Genomic DNA, 16,751 nt, shown 5'->3' with positions numbered 1-16,751 from the left:
TTTCATTTGTTAAGGCTAGAAAGTCTTCACTTGAAAAAAAATGAATTAATATTTGGTCAAATACCAACCTTCAATTTTATTATACACCACATACTTGTTGTTTTTGTTTGAAATATGCATAAAAACTAGCTAGCACATGGGAAACTCAACGGGATTGCTGAAACTCAATGATCAGGGAACTCTTGTTATTCTCGATGGCTCCAAAGGCGTTGTCTGGTCCTCTAATTTATCGAGAACTGTGGTGAAACCAGTTGTTGTGCAGTTGTTGGATTCAGGAAACCTTGTTGTGAAAGATGCAAACAAAAGTAGTGAGAATGAGAATTTGTTGTGGGAAAGTTTTGATTATCCCGGTAACACTTTCCTTCCTGGAATGAAGCTGAAAAGTAATTTAGTTACCGGTCCATATAGATATCTCACATCTTGGAGAAACCCTGAAGATCCTGCTGAAGGTGAGTGTTCATATAGGATAGATACACATGGTTTACCTCAATTGGTTAATGCAAAGGGAGCAAGATTTCTGTATAGAGGAGGCTCATGGAATGGATATCTTTTCACTGGTGTTCCTTGGCAAAGAATGCGTAGAGTCTTGAATTTCTCAGTAGTGTTCACTGACAAAGAATTCTCTTATCAATATCAATATGAAACTATTAACAGTTCAACTATTACTAGATTGGTGCTAGATTCATATGGAAATTCACAACGTCTTGTATGGTCAGATAGGTCACAAATTTGGGAGGCTATATCTTCTCGTCCGATAGACCAATGTGATAATTATGTCTTGTGTGGTATCAACTCTAACTGCAATATTAATGACTTTCCAATATGTGAATGCTTGGAGGGTTTCATGCCAAAATTTAAATCGAAGTGGGAGTCATCAGATTGGTCTGATGGGTGTGTAAGGAAAACACATTTAAATTGTATCCATGGAGATGAATTTTTGAAGTACACAAACATGAAGTTGCCAGATACATCATCATCATGGTTTGACAAGAGCTTGAGCCTTGAGGAATGCAAGACTGTGTGTTTGAAAAACTGTTCTTGTATTGCGTATGCAAATTTGGATATCAGATATGGTGGTAGTGGCTGCTTACTTTGGTTTGACAGCATTGTGGACATGAGAAGACATCCAGACCAAGGACAAGACATTTACATACGACTAGCATCTTCAGAATTTGGTATTTTCTTTTCTTGCTACATCTTTATCCTTATCAGTTTGGTATATAGCATAATATTTCAGCATTTGGCTTGGTATTACTAAGCACTGTTTAAAACATGAAATTATGTGACAATTATTTCAATCCCAGATCATAAAAAGAAAAAGAGGAACTTGAAGCGTGCTGGAACTCTTGCAGGAATTATTGCATTCATTATAGGACTTACCGTTATTATATTGGTCACATCAACATCTAGAAAGAAGCTTGGTAAGCCGGGTGGAATTTTTTGTTAAGTAAATCTTCAAATATTATGATTTGCTTAAATAGTACTCAAATAATGTTGCATAAAGAATTAGTTACAACTTACAATGAATTCTGAAATTTGATTGCTTGGTTAACGATAGCGATAAAACTCTTGAATTGTTACTTCAGGGTGTATAAAAATGTTATTTCACAAGAAGGAGACGGAGGATGGTGAGCTGGCAACAATATTTGATTTTTCAACCATCACTGATGCAACAAATCACTTCTCTAACCGAAACAAGTTAGGAGAAGGTGGTTTTGGACCAGTGTACAAGGTACGGTCTTGGTTACCAAGTTAATTTATTCTCTTATTTCACCAATCATTATAACTGCTAAAATTTCCATACTTCTTACAAGGGCATAATGGTAGATGGCCAAGAGATTGCTGTTAAGAGGCTATCTGAAAGATCAAGACAAGGTACTGAGGAATTTAAAAATGAAGTAAAATTGTCTGAATAGGAATTAGTTTAAATGTAATTATTTAATGTAATTACCGATATAGCCCTGTAACCTTTATATATACGAGAAATAATAATGAGAAAAGTATCAAGCCAAGAATTGTTGACATGGTATCAGTAGGTTTTCGATCAAACCTGTGAGTTTTAGGTTAATCTTGGCTTTATTCAGCGACACCCCACTGGGTCGCTCTTGAAATCGTCTAGGTAGATCTCGTTTCTCGGTAATTGAAATCATCTCGGTTCTCGGTAATCTCTTCCAAGATTGCGATTCTAATCTCGGGTGCTTACAAATCGTGTTTGCTTTGATCGTGTTATCGTATCGGTGTCGGCAAGTATTCTGAATTAGGGTTTTGGCTCGGTGTCGGCAAGTATTTTGAATTAGGGTTTTGACTTGGTGTCGGCGAGTATCCTGAATTGGGGTGTTGATTTGGTGTCGGCAAGTATTTTCTTCAGTGTTCCGTTGGTGTTTCTTGTTTCACGTTAACAAAATTGTTACGTTAACAAAATTGTTCTTAAGTCATCTCTGATATTATGGCTTCCGAAGAAGAGATAGATCATATTTGTGTTCGTTTTACCGGAAAAAAATTATCTTGTTTGGGAATTTCAGTTTCGGATGTATGTCAAAGGGAAAGGATTATGGAGTCACTTGGACGATGTCTCTTTGGCACCGTTAGAGACAACTGACTTAGATGCATGGGAAATAGAAGATGCTCAGATTATCACTTGGATTCTCGGTACTATTGATCCTCACATGATTAATAATTTGCGATCTTTTTCCACTGCCCAAGAAATGTGGAACTACTTGAAGCGTATCTATAACCTAGACAACGCTTCTAACAGGCGGGCTCTTCATCAATTAGATGTGAAAAATGCTTTTCTTCATGGTGACCTGGCGGAAGATATTTATATGACTCCTCCTCAAGGTTTATTTCTGTCATCTAAGGGTGTGTGCAAGCTCAAACGCTCCTTATATGGTTTGAAACAAGCGCCTAGAGCATGGTATGAAAAATTTCGCTCCACTCTACTTGGGTTTTCCTTTACTCAGAGTCAGTACGATTCTTCTCTATTTATTCATAGAACATCTAATGGAATTGTCCTACTTCTTCTGTATGTTGATGATATGATTATTACTGGTTCTGATCATGCTTCCATTCAAAGCGTTAAACAGCAGTTACAAGCAGCGTTTCATATGAAAGATCTTGGTAATTTGCATTATTTTCTTGGTCTTGAGGTTCATTCTACATCCAAGGGCATATTCCTCCATCAACACAAGTATGCCACAGATTTAATTTCTATGGCTGGTCTGCAATTGGCTAATCCAGTGGATACTCCTCTTGAGGTTAATGTTAAATATCATCGTGATGATGGTGATCTGTTACATGATCCCTTATTGTATCGTCAACTCGTGGGTAGCCTTAATTACTTGACTATTACTCGCCCTGACATATCATTTGCTGTTCAACAAGTAAGTCAATTCATGCACTCTCCTCGCCACCTTCACTTGGCAGCAGTTCGTCGTATAATTCGTTACTTGAAGGGAAGCTCTCATCGTGGTTTATTCTTTCCTACTGGAGTTCCTCCTAAATTGAGTGCTTATAGTGATGCCGATTGGGCAGGGTGCCCTGATACTCGACAATCTGTCACTGGTTGGTGCATGTTTCTTGGCTCTTCATTGATCTCATGGAAAAGTAAGAAACAAGCGAGAGTCTCTAAATCTTCTACTGAATCTGAGTATCGTGCCATGTCTGCTGCTTGTTCTGAAATAATTTGGCTTCGTGGTCTTTTGGCTGAACTTGGATTTCCTCAAATAGAGCCAACTTCACTTTATGCTGACAATACAAGTGCCATCCAAATTGTTGCGACTCCTGTTTTTCATGAACGCACCAAACATATTGAAGTTGATTGTCACTCAATTCGTGACGCTTATGATGACAGAATAATATCACTTCCTCATGTCAGTACTCAGTTGCAGATTGCAGATATTCTTACCAAGTCTGTTCCGCGTCCACGTCATCAATTTCTTGTTAGCAAATTGATGCTCATTGACAAGCAGCATCAATTTGAGGGGGGATGTGAATAGGAATTAGTTTAAATGTAATTATTTAGTGTAATTACCGATATAGCCCTGTAACCTTTATATATACAAGAAATAATAATGAGAAAAATATCAAGCCAAGAATTGTTGACAAATTGATGGCAACACTGCAACACCGAAATCTTGTAAAACTTCTTGGTTGCTCTATCCAACATGATGAAAAGTTGTTGATCTACGAGTTCATGCCCAACAGAAGCTTGAATTACTTTATTTTTGGTTCGAACTTTTACACCAACCAAATATATTGCTCTCAGTTTTTCTCTTGCCATAATGTAGTTCTCATCATAACTTAAGAATCTGTCATTTGTTAGATACTACGCGAAGTAAATTACTAAACTGGACAAAGCGCTTGGAAATTATTGACGGGATTGCTCGGGGTCTGCTGTATCTCCACCAAGATTCTACACTAAGAATCATACATAGAGATCTCAAGACAAGCAATATTCTTCTTGATAGTGATATGATCCCAAAGATATCAGATTTTGGTTTAGCCAGATCATTTATGGGAGATCAAGCCGTGGCTAATACAAATAGAGTGATGGGAACATAGTAATTTCGACTAACTTATTTCTTTTTATGGCTTAAATAACTATTTAGTTATTTAAACCTTCCGTTCTGCTATGTCACAACCCTTCTGATACGTTTTTTTCCCAACTTCAATGTTTAATCTTGCAGTGGATATATGCCTCCAGAATATGCAGTACATGGATCTTTCTCAATAAAGTCTGATGTTTTTAGCTTTGGAGTTGTGGTACTTGAGATAATTAGCGGTAAGAAGAATCGCGGATTTTGTGACCCTCTACATCACCTAAACCTTCTTGGTCATGTAAGTTTTTAAGTCTATATGATCCTCTATTTTGTGACAGTATAGTTGAAATTAAACTCAAAAAGAGTTATCAATTATCATTGCATCAAATAAAATTTGAGTAAGGATTGAGCTCACCCTTGCTGTAACTTGGATTTCATTTTAGGCATGGAGGCTATGGATTGAAGGAAGGCCACTGGAGTTAGTGGATGAAATATTATATGATGCGGCCATATGCTCAGAAATAGTAAGATTTATTCATGTGGGTCTATTGTGTGTACAAAGGAAACCAGAACACAGGCCTAACATGTCAACTGTTGTTTTTATGTTAAAGGGTGAAAAATTACTACCAAAACCTAGTGAACCTGGGTTCTACACAGGAAGAGATAATACTAGCACAGAATCTTCTTCAAAGGAGGGTTCCATAAATGAAGCTTCAATCTCATTGTTAGAGGCCAGATAGAATGCCACTGTGCTAAAATTTGGTTTTGACAAGTATAAAGATAGATATAGCATATAATACTCTTGTTGAAGTTCTGGTTAACTGATTTTGTGATTTGTAGAGTATCTAATGTTAGTTGTGTGGGTTTTTTTTCAAGATTCTCATGTACATGTGTGATTGGATATATATGTATGTAACTTAAATTGCACCTATGACCATAAATATTAATGTGTTACTCACATGAGTCTAGAAGGAATACAACTGAAATATATAAGAGCAAGTAATAGTAGATTTTTACAAAAATCAATGGACAATTTCATACCACTTTTGATCAAGTACACCATTTTGTAGTTTCTGAGATCTGTCTAGTAGTAGGAACCCAAAGATCTGTTTGGGACTATTCGATTCAACAACCATAAGCAAGTTGTCTGAGTGTATCATCTAGAATGAGTGAAAGAATCATTCTGGTTGTGGGATTTTTCGTAGTCGTAATAGTAATAGAATGAGCGAAGGAATCATTGTGTGGTTGTGAGAACTTCTAGATAATTTGGAGACTAAGCAAGATTATGCCGGTTTGAGTTATGATAGCCAATGTGTGATTCACTTGGCTAAGAATCATATGCACGTACCACAAATATTGATGTTAGATATCATTTTGTACGAGATGTCATTCAGGACGGTAGTATTTCTACCACAAATATTGATGTTAGATATCATTTTGTACGAGATGTCATTCAGGACGGTAGTATTTCTCTAATCAAGGTTGTGTCAGGTAGAAAGTTCTGACGCTGCTTGAACTTACTAAGTATTATTACATGTTAGTCCAAAATTTGATTATATTTTCATATTATGAACAGGGTGAAGAATTGTGGAAATATTTAGAAGAAACTAAATATGGAAAGATGGAAGAGGCATCTCTAGTCCGCGCCAATGCGGCTACGAGGTATGTTCACTTTGGGTGAGAGAACTCTCACGGCTCTATCCTTTGGAAAAAGCACCTCGTTTGGTTGAAATGTATGAGTGTTATATATAAATTATCTTTAGTCTCGATCCTAATGTGGGAATATTTTAGCCAATCCGAAACAAATTTAAGGAAATCATATGAGATGCTTATATGTGTGTGTAATGTGGTTATATAAGTGAAACTTACTATTTCAATCTATGTCTAGGTTTGTCACTCAAACAACAACAGAAATATCCAAAATGTTACAAAGTGAGTTTCATTTTATCAAAAAATTTATCATTCTTCTATTAGCATATATAAAGCTCCATACAATTTATTGTTGGCTACATTGTTTTGTTGTTCAACTGTATTTCACCCATGTAAGTGTCACAGTCGCATCATTCTACCGGCCCTCTAACAATGAGATCGAACCTTCGTTTATTGAACATACCTTTGAAGAAGATCCTGTGTTATTTGTATTATCTTTTCCTGCATAGAACCCGGGTTCACTTGGTTTGGGGAGTAACTTTTCACCTTTTAACATATAAACCACAGATGACATGTTAGGCCTATTTTCTGGTTTCTGTTGTACACACAATAGAGCCACATGAATAAATCTTATTATTTCTGAACATATGTCCTCATCATATAATATATCAGCTATCAACTCCTGTGGCCTTTCTTCAATCCATAGTCTCCATGCCTAAAATCACATCAAAGTTACATCAAGGATAAGGAAAGCAACTATAATTCACATGATAGAGAAACATATAATACACACTTCAAACTTATATGCCCGAGAAGGTTTAAATGATGTCGAGGGTCACAAAATCTGCTATTCTTCTTACCGCTAATTATCTCAAGTACAACAACTCCAAAGCTAAAAACATCTGATTTTATTGAGAAAGATCCACGCACTGCATATTCTGGAGGCATATATCCACTGCAAGAAAAAACAATGAAGTTGCTATGTATATTATAAAAACTAAAGAATTATTTAAGCCTTAAATTGAAATAAATATAAATTGAAATTACTATATTCCCATCACTCTATTCGTATTGGCCTCGGCTTGGTCTCCCATAAATGATCTGGCTAAACCAAAATCTGATATCTTTGGGATCATATCAATATCAAGAAGAATATTGCTTGTCTTGAGATCTCTATGTATGATTCTTAGTGTAGAATCTTGGTGGAGATACAGCAGCCCTCGAGCAATCCCATCAATAATTTCCAAACGCTTAGTCCAATCTATTAATTTACTTTGCGTAGTATCTAACAAATGACATATTCTTAAGTTAGCATGAGAACTACATTATGGCTTGAGGAGAACTGAGAGCGATAAATTTGGTTGGTGTGAAAATTCAAACCAAAAATAAAGTAATCCAAGCTTCTGTTGGGCATGAATTCGTAGATTAATAACTTTTCATCTTGTTGAATAGAACAACCAAGAAGTTTTACAAGATTGCGGTGTTGAAGTGTTGCCATCAACTGTACTTCATTTTTGAACTCCTGAGTTCCTTGACCTGATGTTTCCGCAAGCCTCTTAACAGCAATCTCTTGGCCATCTGCCAATACGCCTTAGTAAAAATTCCGGAAATGTTATTGAGTTATAGTACTAAATTGCTGAAATGAAGGGATAAATTAACTTGGTAACCAAGACCTTACCTTGTACACCGGCCCAAAACCACCTTCTCCTAACTTGTTTCTGCTAGAGAAGTGGTTTGTTGCATTATTGATGGTTGAAAAATCAAATATTGTTTTCAAATCACCATCTTCCTTCTCCTTCTTGTGAAATAAATTTTTTATCCATCCTAAAGTAAGAATTAAAGAGGCTTAACGCTAACTTAGTGTTGGTGATTTTAGTATCATCAATGCAATTTTGGTAGTAATGTGATTTACTGAAGGCCGATGCAATTATGCGTTAAGCTTGAAACGAGTTAGGGTAGTGCGGAGTGCACGCTCGTAGAGCCAAACGTACAATTGAATATGAATAATAGAAACGGGGTTCCAAGGGGCGGAGCCCCTGGCGGGGTCCAAGGGGCAGCGCCCCTGGCGGGGTGCGGGGCAGCGCCCCGTCGGGGTCCAAGGGGCGGAGCCCCTGGCGGGGTCCAAGGGGCAGCGCCCCTGGCTGGGGTCCCGCTGCCAGGTCAGCGGGCGGGGTGCGGGGCCGTGGGCCGTGGTTAGACTCCCGGACCCAAAAAGGAAAACTTTGGGCGAAAAGGGTGTAGGTTGCATCTTTGTTGGATATGCTGAACACTCCAAGGCTTATAGGTTTTATGTTATAGAACCTAATGACTCGATTTCTATTAACACAATTATAGAATCAAGAGATGCCATATTTGATGAGAATTGTTTCTCTTCTATACCTAGACCAAAGATATCTATACCTAATTCAGACGAATCTCTAAGGGATGATCATTCAAATGATGTACCAAGTGAGACACTTGAACCCCGTAGAAGCAAAAGAGCTAGAAAATCTAGATCGTATGGATCTGATTTTCAACTATATTTAGTTGAGGGATCAAAGGATCAGATTGAGACTCAATACTATTATTGCTATAGTATAGAGGAGGATCCAAGAACGTATGATGAAGCTGTGAAATCTCGAGACTCTGTTTTTTGGAAAGAAGCAATTGATGAAGAGATTGGTTCTATCATGGAAAATAATACTTGGGTATTATCTGATTTACCACCAGGCTACAAACCATTGGGTTGCAAATGGATCTTCAAAAGGAAGATGAAAGTCGATGGTACAATTGACAAGTTTAAAGCTAGATTAGTTATTCAAGGCTTCAGGCAAAAAGAAGGGATTGATTATTTCGATACCTATGCTCCAGTTGCCCGTATCACTACTATTAGATTGTTAATTGCCTTGGCGGCTATTCATAATCTAGTGATCCATCAAATGGATGTCAAAACAGCATTTCTGAATGGTGATTTGGAAGAAGAAGTGTATATGAAGCAACCTGAAGGTTTTGTAATGCCTGGTAATGAGCACAAAGTGTGTAAACTAGTTAAGTCGTTATATGGGCTGAAACAAGCTCCGAAGCAGTGGCATCAAAAGTTTGATGAGGTTGTTTTGTCTAATGGTTTCATTCTAAACCAAGCTGACAAATGTGTATATAGCAAATTTGATACATCCGGTAAAGGAGTTTTCATTTGTCTATATGTAGATGACATGTTGATCTTTGGCACCGACCAAAATCAAGTTGATAAAACAAAGAATTTCTTGTCATCAAAGTTCTCCATGAAGGATATGGGAGAAGCAGACGTTATTCTTGGTATAAAGATTAAACGAGAGAATAAGGGGATTGTAATTACGCAATCTCATTACATTGAGAAAATACTCAAGAAGTTCAATTATGAACATTGTTCTCCAGTAAGTACTCCCATGGATCCGGGAGAAAAGCTTATGCCAAATACAGGTAAACCTGTGGATCAACTCGAATACTCAAGAGCTATAGGCTCTTTGATGTATGCTATGATTAGCACTAGACCGGATATTGCTTATGCGGTTGGAAAGTTGAGCAGATTTACTAGTAATCCTAGTAGACATCATTGGCATGCGATAACTAGGGTATTCAAGTACTTGAAGGGTACTATGAATTATGGATTATCATATATGGGATTTCCTTCGGTGTTAGAAGGTTATTCAGATGCTAGTTGGATAAATAATGTTGAAGATTCATCTTCTACAAGTGGATGGGTGTTTTTGCTTGGAGGAGGTGCCATCTCATGGGCTTCCAAGAAGCAAACATGTATAACTAGTTCCACAATGGAATCCGAGTTTGTAGCATTAGCTGCTGCTGGTAAAGAAGCAGAATGGCTCAGGAACTTGGTATATGAGATTCCGATATGGCCTAAACCGATATCACCAATTTCTATCCGTTGTGATAGTAGTGCCACACTGGCTAAAGCATATAGTCAAATATACAATGGAAAGTCTAGACATTTGGGTATTAGACATAGTATGATTAGGGAATTAATCATGAATGGGGTGATATCTATTGAGTTTGTTCGGTCGCAACAAAACTTAGCTGACCACTTGACGAAGGGGTTAGCAAGAGACTTAGTGAAGAAGTCGGTAATTGGGATGGGATTAAAGTCCATTTAAATCTATTAGTTATGGTATACCCAATTCCCTTCTAATACAACGTTAGAAGCAGAATTCAATGTGGAAAGATCATAGTTAAAGATTGGAGCAATTGTGTTTATCTTCCCAAGGTATGTGCTCAGACCTGCAAGTGATGGCTAGGTTGAAGTATATCTTCTTAATGGTTCTTTTGAAAAATTGTTAATGCAGGTGCAAGATTAAAAGGATCACCTATGTAAGCATGAAGTTTTGCCGCTTCAAGAAGCTTGGACTTGGCTTCCTATATGCTTATTAATGGATAAGGACACATGGCTTGTAAAGTGTCAAGTATGAATAGTAGAGTATTGTAAGAAACATATGTGTACTATATCTTTAGATATTCAAATGGATTGACGGGTTCAATCATTATGACACCCCGATTTTCGAATATTTGAAATGTGTATTTGTACTAAGATGAAAATTCAATCGCAAGACATTTTCTTCTATGCATTTGTTTGATCGTTATACATGTAAGTAAATCAAGGATTATACTAAAATGGGGGGAGTTTGTTGGTGATTTTAGTATCATCAATGCAATTTTGGTAGTAATGTGATTTACTGAAGGCCGATGCAATTATGCGTTAAGCTTGAAACGAGTTAGGGTAGTGCGGAGTGCACGCTCGTAGAGCCAAGCGTACAATTGAATATGAATAATAGAAACGGGGTTCCAAGGGGCGGAGCCCCTGGCGGGGTCCAAGGGGCAGCGCCCCTGGCGGGGTGCGGGGCAGCGCCCCGTCGGGGTCCAAGGGGCGGAGCCCCTGGCGGGGTCCAAGGGGCAGCGCCCCTGGCTGGGGTCCCGCTGAATAAGTTGCACCCTTTCCCAACGGACTTAACCGTTTTACCGAACAGATGCTTCGTTTCCAACCAACATAACTGTTTTTTACCGAACAGGTGTGTCTGTTCGTTGCTATTATTGGTCTCCTATATAAGGAGTCTTTCGGTCTCGATTTGAAATACGAAATTATACACTTCCTCTACATTCTGATCTGTTCTCCATTGTCAGAAACAGATTGATTCTTCAAGAATTATCCCCGCAAAGATTTCGTGAACCCAGACAAGTATAGGGTCGAAATACTTTGTTCGGAAAGTGAACGAACACGATTCTTGAAGATATCCAGGATTATCATACCGTATTTCTAACACTTAGCACTCAAACTTCAGAATTTATCGTAAGTTGTAACTAACCCTTTACAACACTATTCGAGTACTATTTAAGAAAATCGTATATATTAAAGGTTTACTTATCATAAATTTTCACCTGGCTTACCAAGCTTCTTTCTAGATGCTAATGTGACCAATATAATGACGGTAAGTCCTATAATGAATGCAATAACTCCTGCAAGAGTTCCAGCACGCTTCAAGATCGTCTTTTTCTTTTTATGGTCTGATGGTTGAAGTAAATGTCAGTTAAAGCAAAGGGCATCTGTTGAGAACAACACAACTTCCATTTGGAGGTTGATTCATAATTATAAAACTGATACGGAAAAAGTTGCAAGAGGAAATAAAAATACCAAACTCTGAAGATGCGAGTCGTAGGTAAATGTCTTGTCCTTGGTCTGGATGTATTCTCATGTCCACAATGTTGTCAAACCAAAGTATGCAGCCGCTACCACCATATCTGATATCCAAATTTGCATACGCGGTGCAAGAACAGTTTTTCAAGCACACAGTCTTGCATTCCTCAAGGCTCGTGCTCTTGTCAAACCACGACGATGACGTATCTGGCAACTTCATGCTTGAGTATTTCAAAAATACATCTCCATGGAGACAGTTTAAATGTGTTTTTCTTACACACCCGTCAGACCAGTTTGATGAGTCCCACTTCGTTTGAAATTTTGGCATGAAACCTTCCACGCATTCACATATTGGAAATTCATTAATATTGCAGTTAGAGTTGTTACCACACAAGGCATAATTATCACACTGGTCTTCAGGATCACTAGCTATAGCCTCCCAACTTTGCGACTTATTTGACCAAAGAAGACGCTGTGAATTTCCGGATGGATCTAGCACCAATCTTGTAATAATTGAATTGTTCATAGTTTCATATTGATAAGAGAATTCTTTGTCAGTGAACACTATTGAGAAATTCAAGATTCTACGCATTCTTTGCCAAGAAACACCATTGAAAAGATATCCATTCCACGAACCTGCTCTATATAGAAATCTTGCTCCCTTTGCATTAACCAATTGAGGTAACCCATGTGTATCTATCTTTTTTGTAAACTCACCTTCAGCAGGTTCTTCAGGGCTTCTCCAAGACGTCACATATCTATATGGACCAGTAACTAAATTACTTTTCAGCTTCATTCCAGGAAGGAAAGTGTTACCGGGATAATCAAAACTCTCCCACCAAAAATCCTTATTCTCACCGCTGCTGTTCGCGTCTTTCACAACAAGGTTTCCTGAATCCAACAACTGCGCAACAACTGGTTTCACCACAATTCTCGATGAATTGGAGGACCAGACAACGCCTTTCGAGTCATCAAGAATAACAAGACTTCCCTGATCATTGAGTTTCAGCAATCCTGTTGAGTTTTCTACAGGTGTATTTCTATTGGCAACCCACACAATAGTCCTAGGTGACATGCCCTTGTACCATATACCAAAGTATTGGCGTTGCGGATCTCCAAAGTTGAAAAAACCTGCTTCAAAAACTCCAGCTGCAGAAACAAGTGTATCACTGTACTGGATAAATTGGTTTAGAGCAATAGTCTTAAAGGTATTCTGTTTAGAGAAAGTGGGCATGGAGCAAAAGAAGAAAGTACACACCATTAGCATTAGCACCTTACTATGGTATTCCATTCTGTTTGTGTTGGTTTGTCATTAGTATTTTCATTTTATCAAATTGTAAATTCAATTGACATGACTTAGTCATCCAAATTGATGCAAATTTCAAACAAAAATCAACATGTGATGTATGCAATATAGTCCATTCAACTTGAAGCTTGGTATGTTGACTCCATAGCATTAGAACGTCAATATGGTATTCCATAGTGTTTGTAAATTGTCATGATCATTTTCATTTTATCAATTTCTAAATTCAATTAGCATGACTTATATTCATTCAAATCTTCCCATGTGTTGGGTAGTTTATGCAAATTTCAAACAAAATCAATCAACAGGTATGTGGTTTATAATATATTATACTCAACTTGAAGCTATGGTGACCAAATATTAATTGATTTATTTACAAGTAAAGACTTTCTAGAATTATGGTTCTCCATCCGTCATCAACAATATGTCATCAACAATACTGTATGTTACAAAACCCGTACCCCAGGTATCCACCCGAAACTGCCCCAAATCTGGCGGAGAAAACCCGTTATATCTAGGTTTAGGTTTGGGAAAACCCGCCAGATCAAAAAATCCACCGGTTATTGATTTTCACTTGATCAATTGCAATTATGATCCAATGACCTAACCGGACCGCTCTAGCTTCCGGTTCACAGTCTAACCGGCCTGACTGACCGGAACAGTCCGGTTTTAAAACACTGATAAAAACCGTCCCACCCGCCCTATTGACATGCCAAGGCCTAGTCAATGTACAAATTAAAGTCTTATTCATTAGAGTATATACAATACAAGTATAAGTATATGATAACGATTCTATTAACCATTTACAATTAATAGTAATAATAAAATTGGTATATTTACATGTAGTGATGATTGAATTGGTCTATGCCTATGGTGTATAAAATAAACCTTTTTTTCTCGATCAACAGAAATGCAATAGTAATTATAATAATTAAACTTAATTTTACTACAATCATTCATCTTCGTTCTCTCCCAAACCCTAGCATAAACATGCTGCCGCCGCAAAGTGATAGAATTGTGTTAGGTAACCCTAGATCTAAAATGGCATAAAGAGACAATAAGATAAAACAACTTTTCTTCTTAATTCAAAGGAGGTAACATATAATGCTTATATAGTAGGGTTTGTTCTCTAATTGGGCCAAAAGCCTAAATAACCCATAAGAAATATAAAAGACTTAATAAATAAACTTTTACTAAAGACACCCCTCTTGGGTTCATACGAAATCATTAAGCCAATTGGGCCTTTTCTTAAATCTGCTAGCTCTCTTCTTAACATCACTCCCAGGCCCATTAGGAACCTTGTCCTCAAGGTTCAATGGTAAAGACGGCCCATTAGGATTTAAAATTCTGTCACCTTGAGAATATCCACTGGCATCATTAGAAAAATAGGGCAAGCTGTCACGCAGCATTGGTGGTGGGGACACACCCACGTGATGTGAAGACCGAAAGCCTGTTGGGAGGAGTTGAGATCCTCTCCATTTCTCAAAAGAAATGGAGAGCTCCATTACTAATATTTTCATTGTATAAAAATCAAATTACACACATATATGTCACACTTTTCAAAAATTTATATACATTATACACCAATACTTTGGTAATGGAGCTCTCCATTTCTTTTGAGAAATGGAGAGGATCTCAACTCTGTTGGGAGATAATGAGAAATCTTATCCACGACTTCTGATTGGTTGAAAGGGATAGGCTTATCTCCTCGAGCAGTGTAAGTCTGTGGCTTTGGGATAGCGTGTTCCTTTTTCAATAAATTACTGTTGCTATTTGGTGCATGGTCAATAAAAGAAGATTCCACCGAGTCATTCTTGTGGTTCCCATTCGGTGCTTGCCTCTCTTCCTCTTTCTCAACCCTTTCTTTCTGTGTGGTTCCTTTTCACCGCTCCTCTTTTTTTTCTTCCGTTGAACCACTTTGTTTCAGAGTACCTTGTGGTTCTAGCTCCACAGCTTCACCCTTGTCTGAAACAGTCACAGTTTCACTTGCATGCACCGATATTTGCGAAGACAACAATGGTAAGATCTCCTTCTTCTTGGAACAAGTTCTGTTTGTTGTTTGAAAAGCTGAATCTAACTGATTTTGTGGTTGACAGGGATCGTGTGGGTTTTCCTCGAACTCAACCAAGTCGGGTAAAGGAAACTGATGAATGTCTTTCGGAGGGTGTGTTCCATGGTAAGCTTTAAGCAGCGAAACGTGAACGATGGGGTGGATCTTTGATGACGATGGGAGGTCCAACAGATAGTTGACAGTGCCCGTGCGCTTGATGATACGGAAAGGTCCGAAATACCTTTGAGCTAGCTTTTGAGACTCGCGGCGGTGGACGGTCGTTTGTCGGTACGGTTGTAACTTTAGTAAGACCCAGTCACCTTCCACAAAGGTAACGTGTTGGCGTGTCGTATTAGCTTGTTTTTCCATGGCTATTCTACTTTTTTTCAAATGTTATTTTAACTAAGCCAAGATTTATTGTTGTTGCTGTAGCGCTGATTCCAGATCTGCCTCAGAGGTGGAGTGTTGAACATAGTCCATGAGTTTTGGTGGGTCACGACCGTAAAGAGCCTTAAACGGAGTCATCTGAATCGCGGAATGAAAAGACATATTGTACCAGTATTCTGCAAGGTGTAAAAACTTGTGCCACGTTTTCGGATGCTCTCCCGCAAAACAACGTAAGTAAGTTTCTAACGATCGGTTTACCACTTTTGTCTGGCCGTCGGTCTCTGGATGATATGATGTACTGTATTGCAGGATTGTGCCGTGATTTTTGAAGAACTGCTTCCAGAACTTGCTTAAAAATAAGGGATCCCGATCTGATACGATGGTTTTTGGACAGCCATAGAGACGAAATATTTCGACTGTGAAACGGTTGGCCAGATCTTTTGCTGTGAAGTGTGTTGGTAAAGGAATGAAGTGAACAAATTTGGATAGCCGATCGCAGATCACCCATATTGCAGTGTGGCCGAATGAACTTGGTAAGTGAGTAATAAAGTCCATTGTTATCTCTTCCCATACTTGTTTAGGAATCGGTAATGGTTGGAGCAACCCTTTTTTCTGAGTTGCATATTTGTTTTGTTGACATGTGGGACACTTCTTAACCAAATCTTTCACTTCGAGGTACACCCCTGGCCAGCAAAACGAGGCTCGCAGCCTGGCCAAAGTCGCCTTGACACCGGAGTGGCCTGCTGTAGGTGTTTGATGATACTCCCGAAGTATGTTCTGACGCAGATCGGCTATAGCAGGTATGAACAGTCTGTCTTTGTAATAAAGTAGACCTTGGTACACTCTGTAATCTGTATTGGTACTTTGTTGATTGGCTAGCTCAAGTAGATTCTGACCCACACTGTCATGCTGGTAAAATTGTTTCAAGGTGTTGAGCACATCTGGGAGAGGAGACGAGAAAACCAGAAGTGTAGATTTTTCAGGCTCAAACTTCCTGCTTAAAGCGTCCGCCACAAGATTCGACTTGCCAGGTTTGTAAGAGATCTCAAAATCAAATCCTTGTAATTTTGCAGTCCATCTTTGTTGTTCTGGTGTCTGTATGCGCTGTAGTAGCAAGTTTCTTAGGCTCTTCTGATCAGTAAAGATGTGAAATTTTGACCTATA

At 38.2% G+C, this 16,751-nt stretch overlaps 1 protein-coding gene and 1 long non-coding RNA gene across 2 annotated transcripts in view; one reads left to right on the top strand and one right to left on the bottom strand.

Moving 5' to 3' along the window:
• The window catches only part of LOC131593353 (G-type lectin S-receptor-like serine/threonine-protein kinase At4g27290), a 30,237-nt gene extending 17,099 nt beyond the window's left edge, over positions 1-13,138 (bottom strand). The window contains exons 1-2 of the mRNA XM_058865831.1: positions 11,845-13,138; positions 11,601-11,717 (exon numbers count right to left, since the gene is read on the bottom strand). Of these exons, the coding sequence (XP_058721814.1) occupies positions 11,601-11,717; positions 11,845-13,138 (1,411 nt within the window). The remainder of the gene's footprint in view (positions 1-11,600; positions 11,718-11,844) is intronic.
• Positions 13,139-14,977: 1,839 nt separating this feature from the next.
• Positions 14,978-16,751, top strand: LOC131657166 (uncharacterized). The gene is made up of 4 exons (XR_009300520.1): positions 14,978-15,169; positions 15,247-15,817; positions 15,897-16,387; positions 16,516-16,751. It is a non-coding gene; the product is annotated as an uncharacterized LOC131657166 (long non-coding RNA).

Source organism: Vicia villosa, linkage group LG3 (genome assembly GCF_029867415.1).
Source record: "Vicia villosa cultivar HV-30 ecotype Madison, WI linkage group LG3, Vvil1.0, whole genome shotgun sequence".
NCBI lineage: Eukaryota > Viridiplantae > Streptophyta > Magnoliopsida > Fabales > Fabaceae > Vicia > Vicia villosa.
This window is presented reverse-complemented; position numbering and strand designations above follow the sequence as displayed.